Consider the following 12,941-nt stretch of genomic DNA (forward strand, 5'->3'; position numbering starts at 1 on the left):
TCTACCTTGTTCTGCTCTTTTAGGCCATTTTTCTCTCGTTGACGAGACTACCAACAGAGCCGCCGACGAATGGGGGGGGGGGGTCAGTAGAGGAAGGCTTTTTAAAAGCACGCCTGCCCTGAGGAGGTGATGCAGGCAGTTTCACTTGATTTCCTTGGTTTACTGTCCCTTGAATAGTGCCCTTTTATCTCCTTTTCCATTTTGTGAGGAGATTTTGATGGACTGTGCCTGTAAGACCCATGAGTGGTCTTTTTGGAGGCTTTTTTAGGGCGTTGACTGCATGTTGACTTTGCATTGCTATTTTAATATACCGGGGATTCCTATCTCGACAATGGGGAATGATTCAAGCATGTGAATCTATGAAAGTTCCAATGCTGGAGTAAGGTACTGTTGTGCATAGTGCTTAACATTCAACACCAGCATGTACTAATATTTCTGAAGACCTAAGGAAAAAGATGCAGCAATTAATAAAGATTGGATCTACTCTACATGATTAGGGAGGTGGATGCAGGATGGTTAAAACCAGTGGGTCTGCTAAAATGAAATGAATAATTTAATTTCAAATCAGACCTGGCCAACAACATGACTACTGGCAAAAAAAGCAAACAAAAAAGCAAAAAGATGATAAACAATACCAAGGAAGCACTAACTCAAAGTAATGTCCCATTTAGTTGAAGCACAGGAGGGTGGAAGTGAAGTCAGATTTGAATGACCCCCTACCTGAACCTGCCGATCCGCCGTAAGTGAGAAAACATCTCTCCACCTGGTATGTATTCCATCACCATGTAAAGGTTGGAGTTATCCTGCAGAAAGACACAACATCAACATGTTGAAGACTAGAAACATACAATGCATCCTAAACAACAAAGTGAGATTACTTACTTAGGGCTAGTGTCCATTAATGAGCCCAGAACCGTGATGACAGCATGAGGTCTATGACTAGAAAGGATATTGCATCACTATAAATTCTGTACTCTATCTGTTGGTCTATCCATTTCAAAAACATTTGGGGGATTTCTCGATTAACAATGAAGTGAGACTGTAGGAAAGTAGGCTGGTGTTATTCTGTTTTCTGACTAGTCTGACTGGGAACCTGCTAATTAGGACACCAGTCACTGTGCTTCCTCCCTAAATTTGACAGTGGTAGCTTCCCAATTGGCTATTGGTGTACCCATGTCAGTCCCTAGTATATGGTACTAAGGTACCTATGGCATATGTACAGCAGGGGTCTCCCATGGGCTACAGCATGTTTTATGCCACCCATGAGAGACCACTCAAGCTGTGACTATAGGCCTGCCATTGCTGTCTGTGTAAGCTGGTGCTAGTTTCCCTATATCTGAGGTCACAGCACTTAAAACTTATAACTCACCCCTAAGGCAAGCCTATCAATCCTGAAGGCAGGTTGTAAGTGTGAGGGTGCCGTGCATGAGCAGGATACCCCCTACAAACCCCGGAGTCGATTCTCCAGGATTTGTAAGTGCAGTGAGCCATTTGTATACATATAGTGGCCGTGCGTCATTACGTGATTGCTAACTATATATTGGATGTGCCGAACCTGGGCATGTTTGGTATCAAAAATGTTGGAATCATACCCCAACACAGTTACTGGTGTTGGAGGTATGATTACATTCACCAGAGGGCTCCATCTGGAAGCCCTCAGTGCTCCAGGTAACAGCCTTCGGGGTATGCCCGCAAGCTAGTGCTGTTGCCAACCCCAGACACTATTCTCCCTCCTGCTGCTGAGCTGAGCTCAAGCAGGGGAAGGGAGAACAATAGGTTTTCTGTCACAGGGAGGTGTGACCACCTCCCAGACATGACTAAGGGTATTGGGCTGTGGTGGGGGCGCTTGCCAGCACTACGACTGCTTTAAAGGGCAAATTTGGTGCCCTCCTTCCATACTCCAGTTTGAGCCAGTTCAGGGAGCCCTTGGCTCCCCCTCTGGCGCGAAACTGAACGGAGGACATGGGAGTATCCTCCCCTTTGTCCAGCCCCTCCTCTGGGAGGGACCCTTGAATTGTCCCAACCCTTTCCCTTGGGTACTTAAGGGCTTACCTTCAGGTTCATTGTGGGACAATATTCAAATTCGAAACCACTTAGCCATCTGGGCACCTTGGTACGCCAGGAACCAAGACTATACCAAGGAAGACTCCTGCTGCTCCTAGTCTCACGTTTCTACAAGTCTTCTTCATCGTCTGTCTCTCCAGGCCTGTGGGCATCAAAGACACCCGAAGTAATCTCCCTTGGAGTGAAGGAGTCACTCCCCTGCATTTGCAGGGACCGCAACGAAGCTGAACGGTCTGCTGCTCCTGATGTCCTACCAACTACAAAAGGCTCAGCAACACAGGTGGTGGTTCTGCAACTCACCCGAGACCTGACCTGTCATCTCAGCAAGTTTGAGACCAGTATTCCTCGTCGAAACCGCTGGAACAGTACCCCTGTGCACCACGTTTACTTGCTGTTGCCACGGCTTGTTGGCTCTGTACTCAAGAGATCTTCAGGCTGCAAGAAGCTCTGGCCTCCAGCATCTCTTCCTGCCAAGATCTTTGTCCTCACAGCAATCTCTGCATCATTGGCCTGCATCTCTGGTGAGCTGCTCGAGGTCCTCTTGCGACTCCTGTGCCTTCGGCATTTGGGTCCTAATGAGGATTCTCTTTGGCTTTAGTGGGCTCCCCTGCTTGCTTGGGGCCTGTTCTGAGTCCCTTGGACCTTGCTGGTCCCAATGTTGCACCTTCTTTGTTTACCACGTCTGCTGCTGCCAAGGCTTGTTGGTGATCCCGCCGTACACTGACCCTCTGGTTCTCGACTTCCGACGTGGAACAGCTCGTGAAAGGCTCCTGGTCATCCAGAGTGTCGCCTGGTCCTCACAGCTGCAGCATCAAGGTTACCATCATTACTCCTGCATCTTCCGTCATCGGTGGTCATGGCTCTACCGTGCTTCCTGGTCACCTCTGAGTGGCAAAGACTCTGTCCCCACTGCTTGCAGGATCTTCTGTTCCAGAACCAACTCTTGGATTCCCCTGGAATATTCCACCTTCTTCGCTGGGAGCATTTTTTCTGAAGTCCTCCGTTGTGGTCTATGGCGGTTTCCGACGTCACTTAGCACCTACACACCCAGCTTCTCTTTGGTAACATGTCATCTGGTAAAAACATGATCTAGTCGCAGTTTTCTTACCTTTGAACATCCAGGAGTCAGGCGGGATCCCGACGATTTTGATAGCAGTACCCCTGCTCACTGATAGGTGGAGTCAGACGACTCCACTTGACTTCGTAGGAGTCTGGTTCGTCATCATTGCGATGCCCGCCTCATCTTAATAGGTGCCACCCCGGTGCGCTGACATCAGTACATTTCACGTCTTTCCATACCAGAAGCACAGATCCATGAAGTGACTGACCGTAGTGTGCCAAAAACACAAATAGGGCCCTGAAGGGAAAACAGCCCTGACATTAAACCAATCCACAGTGTGGGGAGGATGGGTGGGTCGGTAAGGAATCTGCCGCTAGATCATGTCTCTACCAGATAAGGTATTACCAAAGGTATGTAACTTGTCCATCTGATAGAGACATCTAGCCACAGATTCCTTACCTTTGAACAGATACCTAAGCAATACCATCCACGGAGGTGGGACTGTGGAAAGGCTTCAAACCAAGAAATCCTGCAAGACAGAGCGGCCAAAGAAGCCCTCCCTGTGGACCTGAGTATCCAGGCAGTAGTGTCAGCAAAACGTGTGCAGAGATGCATTAGTGGGAGATGTCAGAAACCGGGACACCACGCTGGAGAGCCATGGTGGCTGCTTTAGTCCTGGTAGAATGGGCCCGAGGCCTTCAGGAGGTTGTTTCTTCACCAAGGGGTAGCATATTTTCATAGAGAGAAGTATTCAGCGTGAAACGGTCCTCTTCTGAACCGCTCACCCCTTCTTTGTTCCAACGTACCCTACGAAGACTTGGTCGTCCCCCAAAAACTCTTTTGTACGATCAAGGTAGAAGGACAACGCTCTTTTTGGATCCAGACGGTGGAGACACTTTTCTTCCTTGGAAGGATGTGGAGGTGCATAGAAAGTGGACAGAGTAACAGACTGAGCCAGATGGAAAGGTGTTACTACCTTTAGCAGAAAAGATGTCCTAGTGTGGAGCACTACTTTGTCCGGAAAGACAGTCAGGTAATGAGGCTGAGATGACAGCGCCTGTAATGCGCTCACACTCCTGGCAGAAGTTATCGCCACTAAAAGGGCTGTTCTAATAGCGAGCAGCCGAAGGGGACAATTGTGCAAAGGTTCAAATGGTGCACACGTCAAAAAGGTAAGGACCAAATTAAGGTCCCATTGGGGCATATTAAAAGGTAAAAGGGGGAACATATGGGTAAGCCCCTTAAAAAATCTCTGTACAAGTGGTGATTTGAAAAGAGATGGCTGGTCTGGCAGCCGAAGAAAAGCAGACAGGGCTGAAAGTAGTCCTTCAGAGTGCCCAGAACAGAGCCCTGCTTGGCCAAGGAGAGAATAGAAATGATAACATCTGACAGGGAAGCAGACAAAGGCTCAACAGACCGTTATGTACAATGTTTACAATTCTTTTGCCAATGGTAGGCATGTACAGACTTAATCGAGGCCAGAATAACCGCACAGACTTCAGCAGGAAGGTCAACAGCGGTCAACGGTTGCCGCTCAATCTCCACACAAGGAGGAGAGTGGACAGGATCGGTTGGAGGGCCGTCCCCTGCTGCTGCGACAGAAGATCCTCCAGAAGAGGCAGCCTGTCCGGACGATTGATGCTCATTTGCAGAAGTTCTGGATACCAGACTCTCCATGCCCAGTCTGAATCCACAAGGAAGACTCCTGATCTCTGAGCACTCTCCAGGAGTAGTATGGGCGGAAAGGCATATAGGAGGACTGTGCTTCACTCGTGCTGAAAAGCTTTGCTGAGTGAGAGCCAGCTTGGAAACTCCAACGTGCAAAACTTCTGACATTGCACATTCTCTTCAGAGGCGAAACGATCTAACCATGGTTCTTCCCATTATTGAAAGAGACCTTGTGCCACCTCCAGATGGAGATGCCGTGAGTGATCCGCAAGGCACCGGTAGCTGAATTTTCTCCGCTTTGGCATTCAGAGAACTGGCCAGATGTTGAGCCCCCAGGGAAATGCTCTGTTGTTGCAGTAACGTCCAGGGACGCAGGGACTCTTGACAAAGGGTCTATGACCTCATTCCGCCCTGTTTGTTGCAGTACCACATGGCAGAAATGTTGGCCGTGAACACCTGAACTAGCCTTCCTTTGAATGAGGATAAAAAGGCTTTCAGTGCCAACCGGACCGTAAAAGCTAGGTTGAGGAGGGGCCTGGCTTCCTCTAGAGACCAGAGTCCATTGATCTCCAGCTCTCCAAGATGGCCGCCCCATCCCAGAAGGAACACATCAGTCAATACTGTCAGATCTGGGTAGGAAGGGAAGAGGGGTCTGCCTCTGACCCAATTGCAGTTTGTGAGCCACCATCGCAGTCCGTTCACGGTGCCCTCTGATATCTGAACTAGGGCAATGAGATTACCCCGATGCTGAGCCCATTGGAACTTCAGGTCCCACTGCAGAGCCCACATGTGCCATTTGGCATGGTCCACTAGCAGGATGCAGGAGGTCATGCGGCCAAACAGCCCCCAAGTCATTCTCACCGAAATCCAGGATAGAGGCTGAAACATTGATATCATAGCCAGAATATCCTGAACTCGCGTTCAGCAGGATAGGCCCGAAACTGCACCATGTCCAGAACCACTCCGATGAAATGGAGCGTCTGAGAGGGAGTAAGGTGTGACTTCGGCACGTTGATAGTGAACCTCAGCGAGTGCAGGAGTTTCGCCGTAGCCTGAGGTGTGGGCCAACTGCTTGAGATGAGCCAGCCTTCAACAACCAGTCGTCGAGATAGGGTAAGACTGGAACCCCTGATCTCCGCAGATGGGTTCCGACCACAGCCATCACGCTGGTGAAGACCCAAGAGGCACTGGTGAGGCCGAAGGGGAGCACAGCAAACAAAGTGCTTGTGGGCCACTGTCAACCGCAGGTGACGACGATGGACAGACAGGACGGGGATATGGAAGTACCATCCAGCCTCCTGGGTCCAGAGCAGACAGGACCTGCGCAAGGATGAGCATCCTGAACTTCTCCTTTTTGAGGAAGTAGTTGAGGGCCTGAGGTCTAGGATAGGAAATAGCAGGAATAGCAACCACAGCCTCTCTATGGCACCCTTCGCCAAGATAGTCTTGACTTACTCGTGGAGTAAGGCAAGGTTATCCTCCGTCAGCTGATCGCAAGTTGGAGGCATGGAGGGAGGCGTAGTCTCAAAGGGGAGGGAGTAACCCGCAGGGTCGGGGCAAAGCGCATCAGGCAACCCTGCAAAGGTTGCTGGACTTGTGGGGCCACAAAATGGGCGAAAAGCAGACACAGGCCGGGATGCGGTAGTGAGGCCTAGGGACTTGGCCGTAGCGAGTCCTTAAAGCGCTCAAGAGCTGCATTTGCTTGGTCTCCAAAGAGATGGAAGCAATCAAATGGCATGTCCATAAGATGAGCTTGGACATCCCCGAACAATCTATCTAGACGTCCTCAGTGAGGCGTGCTGTCTAACGGTCACCATCGAGGAAATCGCTCTGCCTAGCGAGTCTATCGTGTCTAAACCACATCATATGGCAAACTTTGCCGCAACGCTCCTGTCTGTGATAGCTTGGAAAAGGACAGCTTGGTCCTCCTCGGAGTCTCTGGGCAACACTTGTGCAACCGATCCCATAGTGAATGGGAGTAATGGCCGAAGAGGCATGCAGTGCTTACCGACCGCAATGCTAGGTTGGTGAAAGAGAAGATTTTCTTACTGATGCTTTCAAGCTTTTTGGATTCCCTTTCCGGAGGTGTGGAAGGCAACGCGCCATGGGAAGTGGAGGCTTGGACCACCACACTCTGTGGGGTGGGTAGAGAGAAAAGCTAGGTCGCCTGGTGCAGGAGGGTGGCTGCAGGCAATAATTCTATCCACAGGAGCCCCCGTTCTGTGCTTGGACCAGGTGCCCAGTAGAAAATCTGCTGAGGCCTCATTGAAAGGCAGCAAGGGTTCCCAAGAGGAGACACCAGGCAGCAGGACCTCCGTCAGGACATTAGTCGTGACTGCCACTGAAGGAAGCTGAAGGTGTAAGACCTGAGCAGCTCTACACACCACCACTGCGAATAAAGCTCTCTCCTCCATAGCTAGGTTAGGGGGAGGCAGCATGCCTGAATCTGGGGAGGTATCCAGGCCGCTGGCATCACCCAGGTCCTCATACCAGTCCAGGTCTTCATTGGGTTGCAGGATTTCTAAGGCATCCTGCTGCCCTCCCAATCTTCATCATCCACGCCTAACCCTTCAAAATAGGGCAGGGGGGGGGGGGGGGGGGCAGGGGAATGAGGTTGCCGGTGGGTGCCGGCAAAACTGGGAGCCTTGATGTCGGACGCAGTGCCGGGGAAAGCCGCAGAGGTACAACCAGTACCGGTCCAGCTCCAAAAGGAGGCCGTGGCTGGAGAAGAATGTGCGGAACCCACAGGGTCTTCTTCAGCTGAACCTGCAGGGCCCGAAGGCGTGGCGGCAGAGTCCGGCCACCCAAATATGGTGCACAGGGCATCATAAAATTATTTTAGTTTGGCGGGGGTCGCTCCCGGGCCCAGAAAGAGGGAGAAACGCAGAGTTGACCCAGGCACCCGCTCTGCGGAGCGGGACCTCGAACGCCGAGGCTCCTCTATCTCGTTGCGCGACTGATGAGGCGATGTCGAAGCACGCTTTAACTGCTTGTTCTTTTTATGGTGCTTCTTACCTGACAGCGCACCAGAGACACACGGAATTGGGGTCCGTGACCAACATGGTGCGACTTGAACCCCAAGGCTTTCTTACTAGATATACCCAGCACACCAAAAGGAGTCAACAAAGAGTCTGTCAAATAGTGAATGGAGGTAGCTCTCTTCGACAGATCTGAGCTGATTGGCACGGAAAGAAAATAACTGACATCAGCGTACCAGGGTAGTGCCTATATAGACAATGCAGCTATCAGGACGACGAACCAGACACCTACAACGTCATGATGAGGTGACCGACGCCACTTATCCACTCGCAGGGGTACTGCTATCAAAATCTTCCGGATCCAACCTGAAGTCTCGAAGTTCAAAGGTAAGGAACCTGCGGCTAGATGACTATCAGATATGATTATCTATTTGGGGTGGAGGGTACAACTCCCTGCACAGAACATTTGGATATGCAAAGTAGAACTCTACAAGCTATAGAAAGCGTTTAACCTGGTTTTAAGTCAGTCCTACCTAATCACTGACTAGAAGACACTAGCTTTTTAAACATAATGAAAATACTATCAAAAACCTCCTCAGTACAAGTTACAGAAGGTTCTGACACTTCTCTGGGTTTAGGCATATGACAAAAATTAACTTGGTTGTAAATACAGTCTCCAACATATGTATCTTGCATAAATTCACATGCTTATAGTATGGCTCTTTATATGACTTGAAATTTTCAATAGTTAATATCAAAAAAGCAGTGCTCAGACAAACACATTTAACATCACCTTAATCGTGCAATATCGCAATATATACACCTCATTCTGAGGTGGAGAGACCGTTCAACATTGTAGGCTCCACTAGTCAGATTCTCAAAGATTGTTTACACTGGAGGTGAGGGAGTCTAACATATGGTGTGTCTGTATATGGTGAATGTTACTTACCCAGTAAGCATCTGTTTGTGGCATGTAGGGCTGTAGAGTCACATGCTTAGCATAAGTCCGCCATCTAGTGTTGGACTCTGAAGTGTGGAAGTTGTTTTTCTTGGAAGAAGTTCTTTGAGCCACGAGTTATAGTGACTCCTCCTCTTGCTTGCATTGAGCATGGTCATCGACTCCATTGTTAGATTGTTTTCCGTTTGGCGGGTGAGGATGAAGTGAAAGGATAGCGTATGCTATAGAGATGACCATGTAGTGAATGCATGATATATGTATATAAATGCAAAGAGCACAAGTCACCGGGGAGGAGGGTGAGTGCATGTGAATCTACAGAACTACGTGCCACAAACAGATGCTTACCGGGTAAGTAGCATTCACCTTTTGTTGGCATGTGTGGCTGTAGATACAAAAAGCAGTTCTCCCTGTGAGCGGTGATTAACTGGAGCTTGGTGCATTTGCTTGTAATAAAGTACGTAATACTGCTTGAACAAAATTTGCTTGTTGTCTTGCCATAACATCTGCACAATTTGTAAATGTATGCTGAGTAGTCCATGTAGCTAATTTACATACATCAGCTATGGGAATATACCCTATAAATGTAATAGAAGCCCTTTTTTTTACATGTATAATGGGCTCTTGGTGGAATACATTTAACTATCCAACGTGCAATAACCGATTTAGAAATTGCTTAACCCTTATGTGGTTTGAAAATAAGACAAACAGTTATTATGTTTTACAGAAAGATTGTGTTCTATCTATATAGAACATTAATGCTCTTTTGACCTCTAATGTAAGTCACACTCTTTAGCTACTGATTCTGAATGAGGGAAGAATACAGGCAACTCTATGGATTGTGAAATGTGAAATTATGATATTTCTCTAGGTATGAATTTAGGGTTAGTTCTTAAAACCACTTTGTCTCTATGTAATTGAAAGAATTGCTCTTCTAAAGTCAATGCTTGAATTTCTCCTACTCTGCTAAGCGAGGCCTTTGCAATTAGAAAAGCGAGTTTCCATGAAAGAAACTGCAATTGGAATGTACGCAATGGTTCAAAAGGTGGCCCCATTAACCTTGTTAGCAAAATATTTAAATTCCACATTTGCGTAGGTGGTGCTCTGGGTGAAATAACTCTTAAGTCCTTGTAAAAAATGATTTAACTACAGGAATTCTAAAAAGAGAAGTTTGTTCTACCTGCATTTTGCAAATGTAGCATGTAACCTATGTTTTGAGGTGATGCTTGTATAGGATTAATGCCTTTTGAATGACAGTAATAAACAAAACGTTTCCACTTTGCTGCAAAGTATGCTCTTGTTGTGGGTCTCTTCTTGCCTCTTTTAGGATATCCATGCATTCTTTTTGTAAGCTTAGGTATCCGAATTCTAAGACTTCAGGAGCCAAATTGCAAGAATGAGAGATCTGGGATTTGGGTGCAGTATTGCTCCTTTGTTCTGCGTAAGAAATCTTGTCGGTTGGGTAACATTTGATGTGGTACTACCAACATCTTCAGCAGTGTTGTGTACCATGGTTGTCTGGCCTATGTTGGAGCAATTAGCATCAGTTTGAGGGATTACTGTTTCCGTTTGCAAATGACAAATGGAGAGCTGGAAAAACGTAAGCAAATATCCCAGACCAATTGATCCATAGTGCATTGCCCTTGGATTTTGGATGTTGGAATCTGGAGGTGAAGTTCTGGCATTTTTTTGTGGTGCTGCAAATAGATCTATATCCCTATTGTTCAAAGAATGGGTGTAGGACTTGTACATTTATTTCCCACTCTCTGACATGTTGGCGTGTTCTGCTGAGAAGATCCGCCAGATGATTGTCTACTCCTGGTATGTACTGAGCAAGCAACTGAATGTTGTGCTGTAGAGAAAACTTCCAGATCATTTGTGGTAGCAGAGATAATTGTGGAGATTTTGTCCCTCCTTGTTTTTGCAGATAATACAGGATTGTCATGTTGTCTGTTTTGATCAAAACTACCTTGCCTTTTAGGCGAGAAAGGAATGGTTTCATCACCAGATGAACTGCTAAGAGTTCTAGTTGATTGGTGTGTAGAAGAGACTGACTGTATGTCCAGTGCCCTTGCACAGTTATGTCCTGTAAATGTGCTCCCCAACCTATCGTTGATGCGTCCGTTGTAATGGCCGTTTGCGTAATTGGGTCTATAAAAGGCCGTCCCTGTACAAGTTTGCTGTAGTTCCACAATTGCAGAGACTGGCAAACTTGACGGCTGATCAACACTAGATTGTCCAAATGATCCTCCCCTTGAGACCATTGTTGCGACGGGCATTGTTGTAGAGGATGCATATTTAGTCTGGCATGAGGTACTATGGCTATGCCTGAGGCCATAGTTCCTAAGAGACGCATAACTGTTCTTACAGATATTTGTTTCCGAGGCTGAAATAGTGGCACCAGATCGGAGTTCTGGCTGCATGTGGGCAAGCTACTCCTGTTTGACAATTTATGATTGCTCCCAAGTAAGGATGTACTTGTAGTGTTTGTAGGTGTGATGTTACTGCATATACAGTGAAACCTAGTTTGTGCAGTAAATTGATTGTTGTCTGAGTGCTTTGCAAAATGTGTGATTTGTGTTCCTTTTGATAAGTCAATTGTCTACATGCGGAAATACGTGTATATTTTGTCTCCTTAAAAGGGCTGCTACTACTGCCAGACATTTGGTAAATACTCTGGGGGCTGTGGTGACCCCGAACCATAGCACTTTGAACAGAAAGTGCTGTCTGTCGAAGGCAAACATTGGATACTGCCTGTGTGCTGGGTGGATTGGAATGTGAAAATATGCATCCTTTAGATCCAATGCTGTCATGAAATCTACTTTTTGGAGAAGTGGGATTCTATCCTGAAGTGTGACCATCTAAAAATGTTCTGATAGGATATACCCTTTTAGAAGACTGAGATCTAATATGGGTCTTAGAGTTCTGTCCTTTTTGGGAATCAGAAAGTAAAGGGATTAAACCCCCTTTCCCTGTTGTTGTATTGGCACTGATTTGATTGCACCTTTTTTAAATAGAGCTTGAATTCCTTCTTTTAACAGGTTTAGATGTTGTGTAGACATTTTGTGAAAACAAGGTGGTACATTTGGAGGAGTTGAGGTTAGCTCCAGTCAATATGATAACATCCAACACCCATTGATCTGATGTGATGTTTACCCATTGTGGAAAGAACTGTTGTAGTCTTTCCCCAACAGGTGTTATGTGATCGGGGGGAATGGCAGTTGAGTCACTGTTTGGTTGTAGGAGAGGAAGTGTTTTTCTTGAAACCTCCTCTACCTCATCCCCTGTTATTCTTCTCTCTGTAAGATCCTCTATAATATTCTCTTTGGGGACTTGTTTGAGTTTTGTTAAAAGGTGTGGATGTGTCTGACGAGGTTGTTTTACATCCTCTGCAATATGTAGAGCGACAAAAAGTGCCCCTTTGAGACTGCATTTGTAGTGCTCCCCTTGACTTTGCAGTCTCATTATCTTTGTTGATTTTCTATAGTAAAGCGTCTACTTGTGGACTAAAAAGGTGTTCACCATCAAAAGGAAGACCTATAATATTTTGTTGCACTTCTGGTTTAAAAACCAGATACCCTTAGCCATGCATGTCTTCCTAGCAAAAGGCTGGTTATTTATTCCCCTAGCTGCATCAGTTCCATCAAGAGCGCACCTTATGTTTGTGTTTGACATAAGCTTACCCTCTGATATAATTTGGTATGCCCATTTTTTGTATTGTTCTGGGAGATGCTGTAAAATTTGCCATTGTGACCCAGCATACCTTGATAACAGACCTATAGAGTTACCAATTCTCCAGTGATTAGAAGATTGGGCTGCAACCCTTTTTCCTGCTGCATCTATAAGTTTGTTCTCTTTATCTGGTGGTGGAGCATCACCAGTTGCTCGAGAGTTTACACTTTTACGTGCTGTTGCAACTACTAAGGAATCAGGTGTAAGCTGAGTCCTAATGTAGGTAGGGTCTGTTGGGGAAGGTATATATTTTTTGTCCACTCTTGGAGTAATATTCTAAATTTTAAGAGCTCTTTAAAAATATCAGTAGTATGTCTATTGGGAGATATTGGGTTGGTTTTTGAGTGTAGGAAAGATTTCAAATACAAAGTCATCGTCTATTTCCTCAGTATGCAAAGGTACCTTATGAAAATGTACTGCTATTATGAGGTCATAACATGTAGTGGTATCATCTGGTGGAGAGGGTTTAGAGGGATAAAGGTCT

At 46.7% G+C, this 12,941-nt stretch overlaps 1 protein-coding gene across 4 annotated transcripts in view; it reads right to left on the bottom strand.

The window, feature by feature from the left end:
• PRKACA (protein kinase cAMP-activated catalytic subunit alpha) overlaps window positions 1-12,941 on the bottom strand; it is a 902,215-nt gene that overhangs the window by 187,872 nt on the left and 701,402 nt on the right. For all 4 annotated transcript variants that reach the window (XM_085654293.1, XM_085654294.1, XM_085654292.1 and 1 more), the window contains one exon: window positions 721-803. In XM_085654293.1, the coding sequence (XP_085510419.1) occupies window positions 721-803 (83 nt within the window). The remainder of the gene's footprint in view (window positions 1-720; window positions 804-12,941) is intronic.

The sequence above is a fragment of the Triturus cristatus genome, chromosome 4_1 (genome assembly GCF_964204655.1).
Source record: "Triturus cristatus chromosome 4_1, aTriCri1.1, whole genome shotgun sequence".
Classification (NCBI taxonomy): Eukaryota; Metazoa; Chordata; class Amphibia; order Caudata; family Salamandridae; genus Triturus; species Triturus cristatus.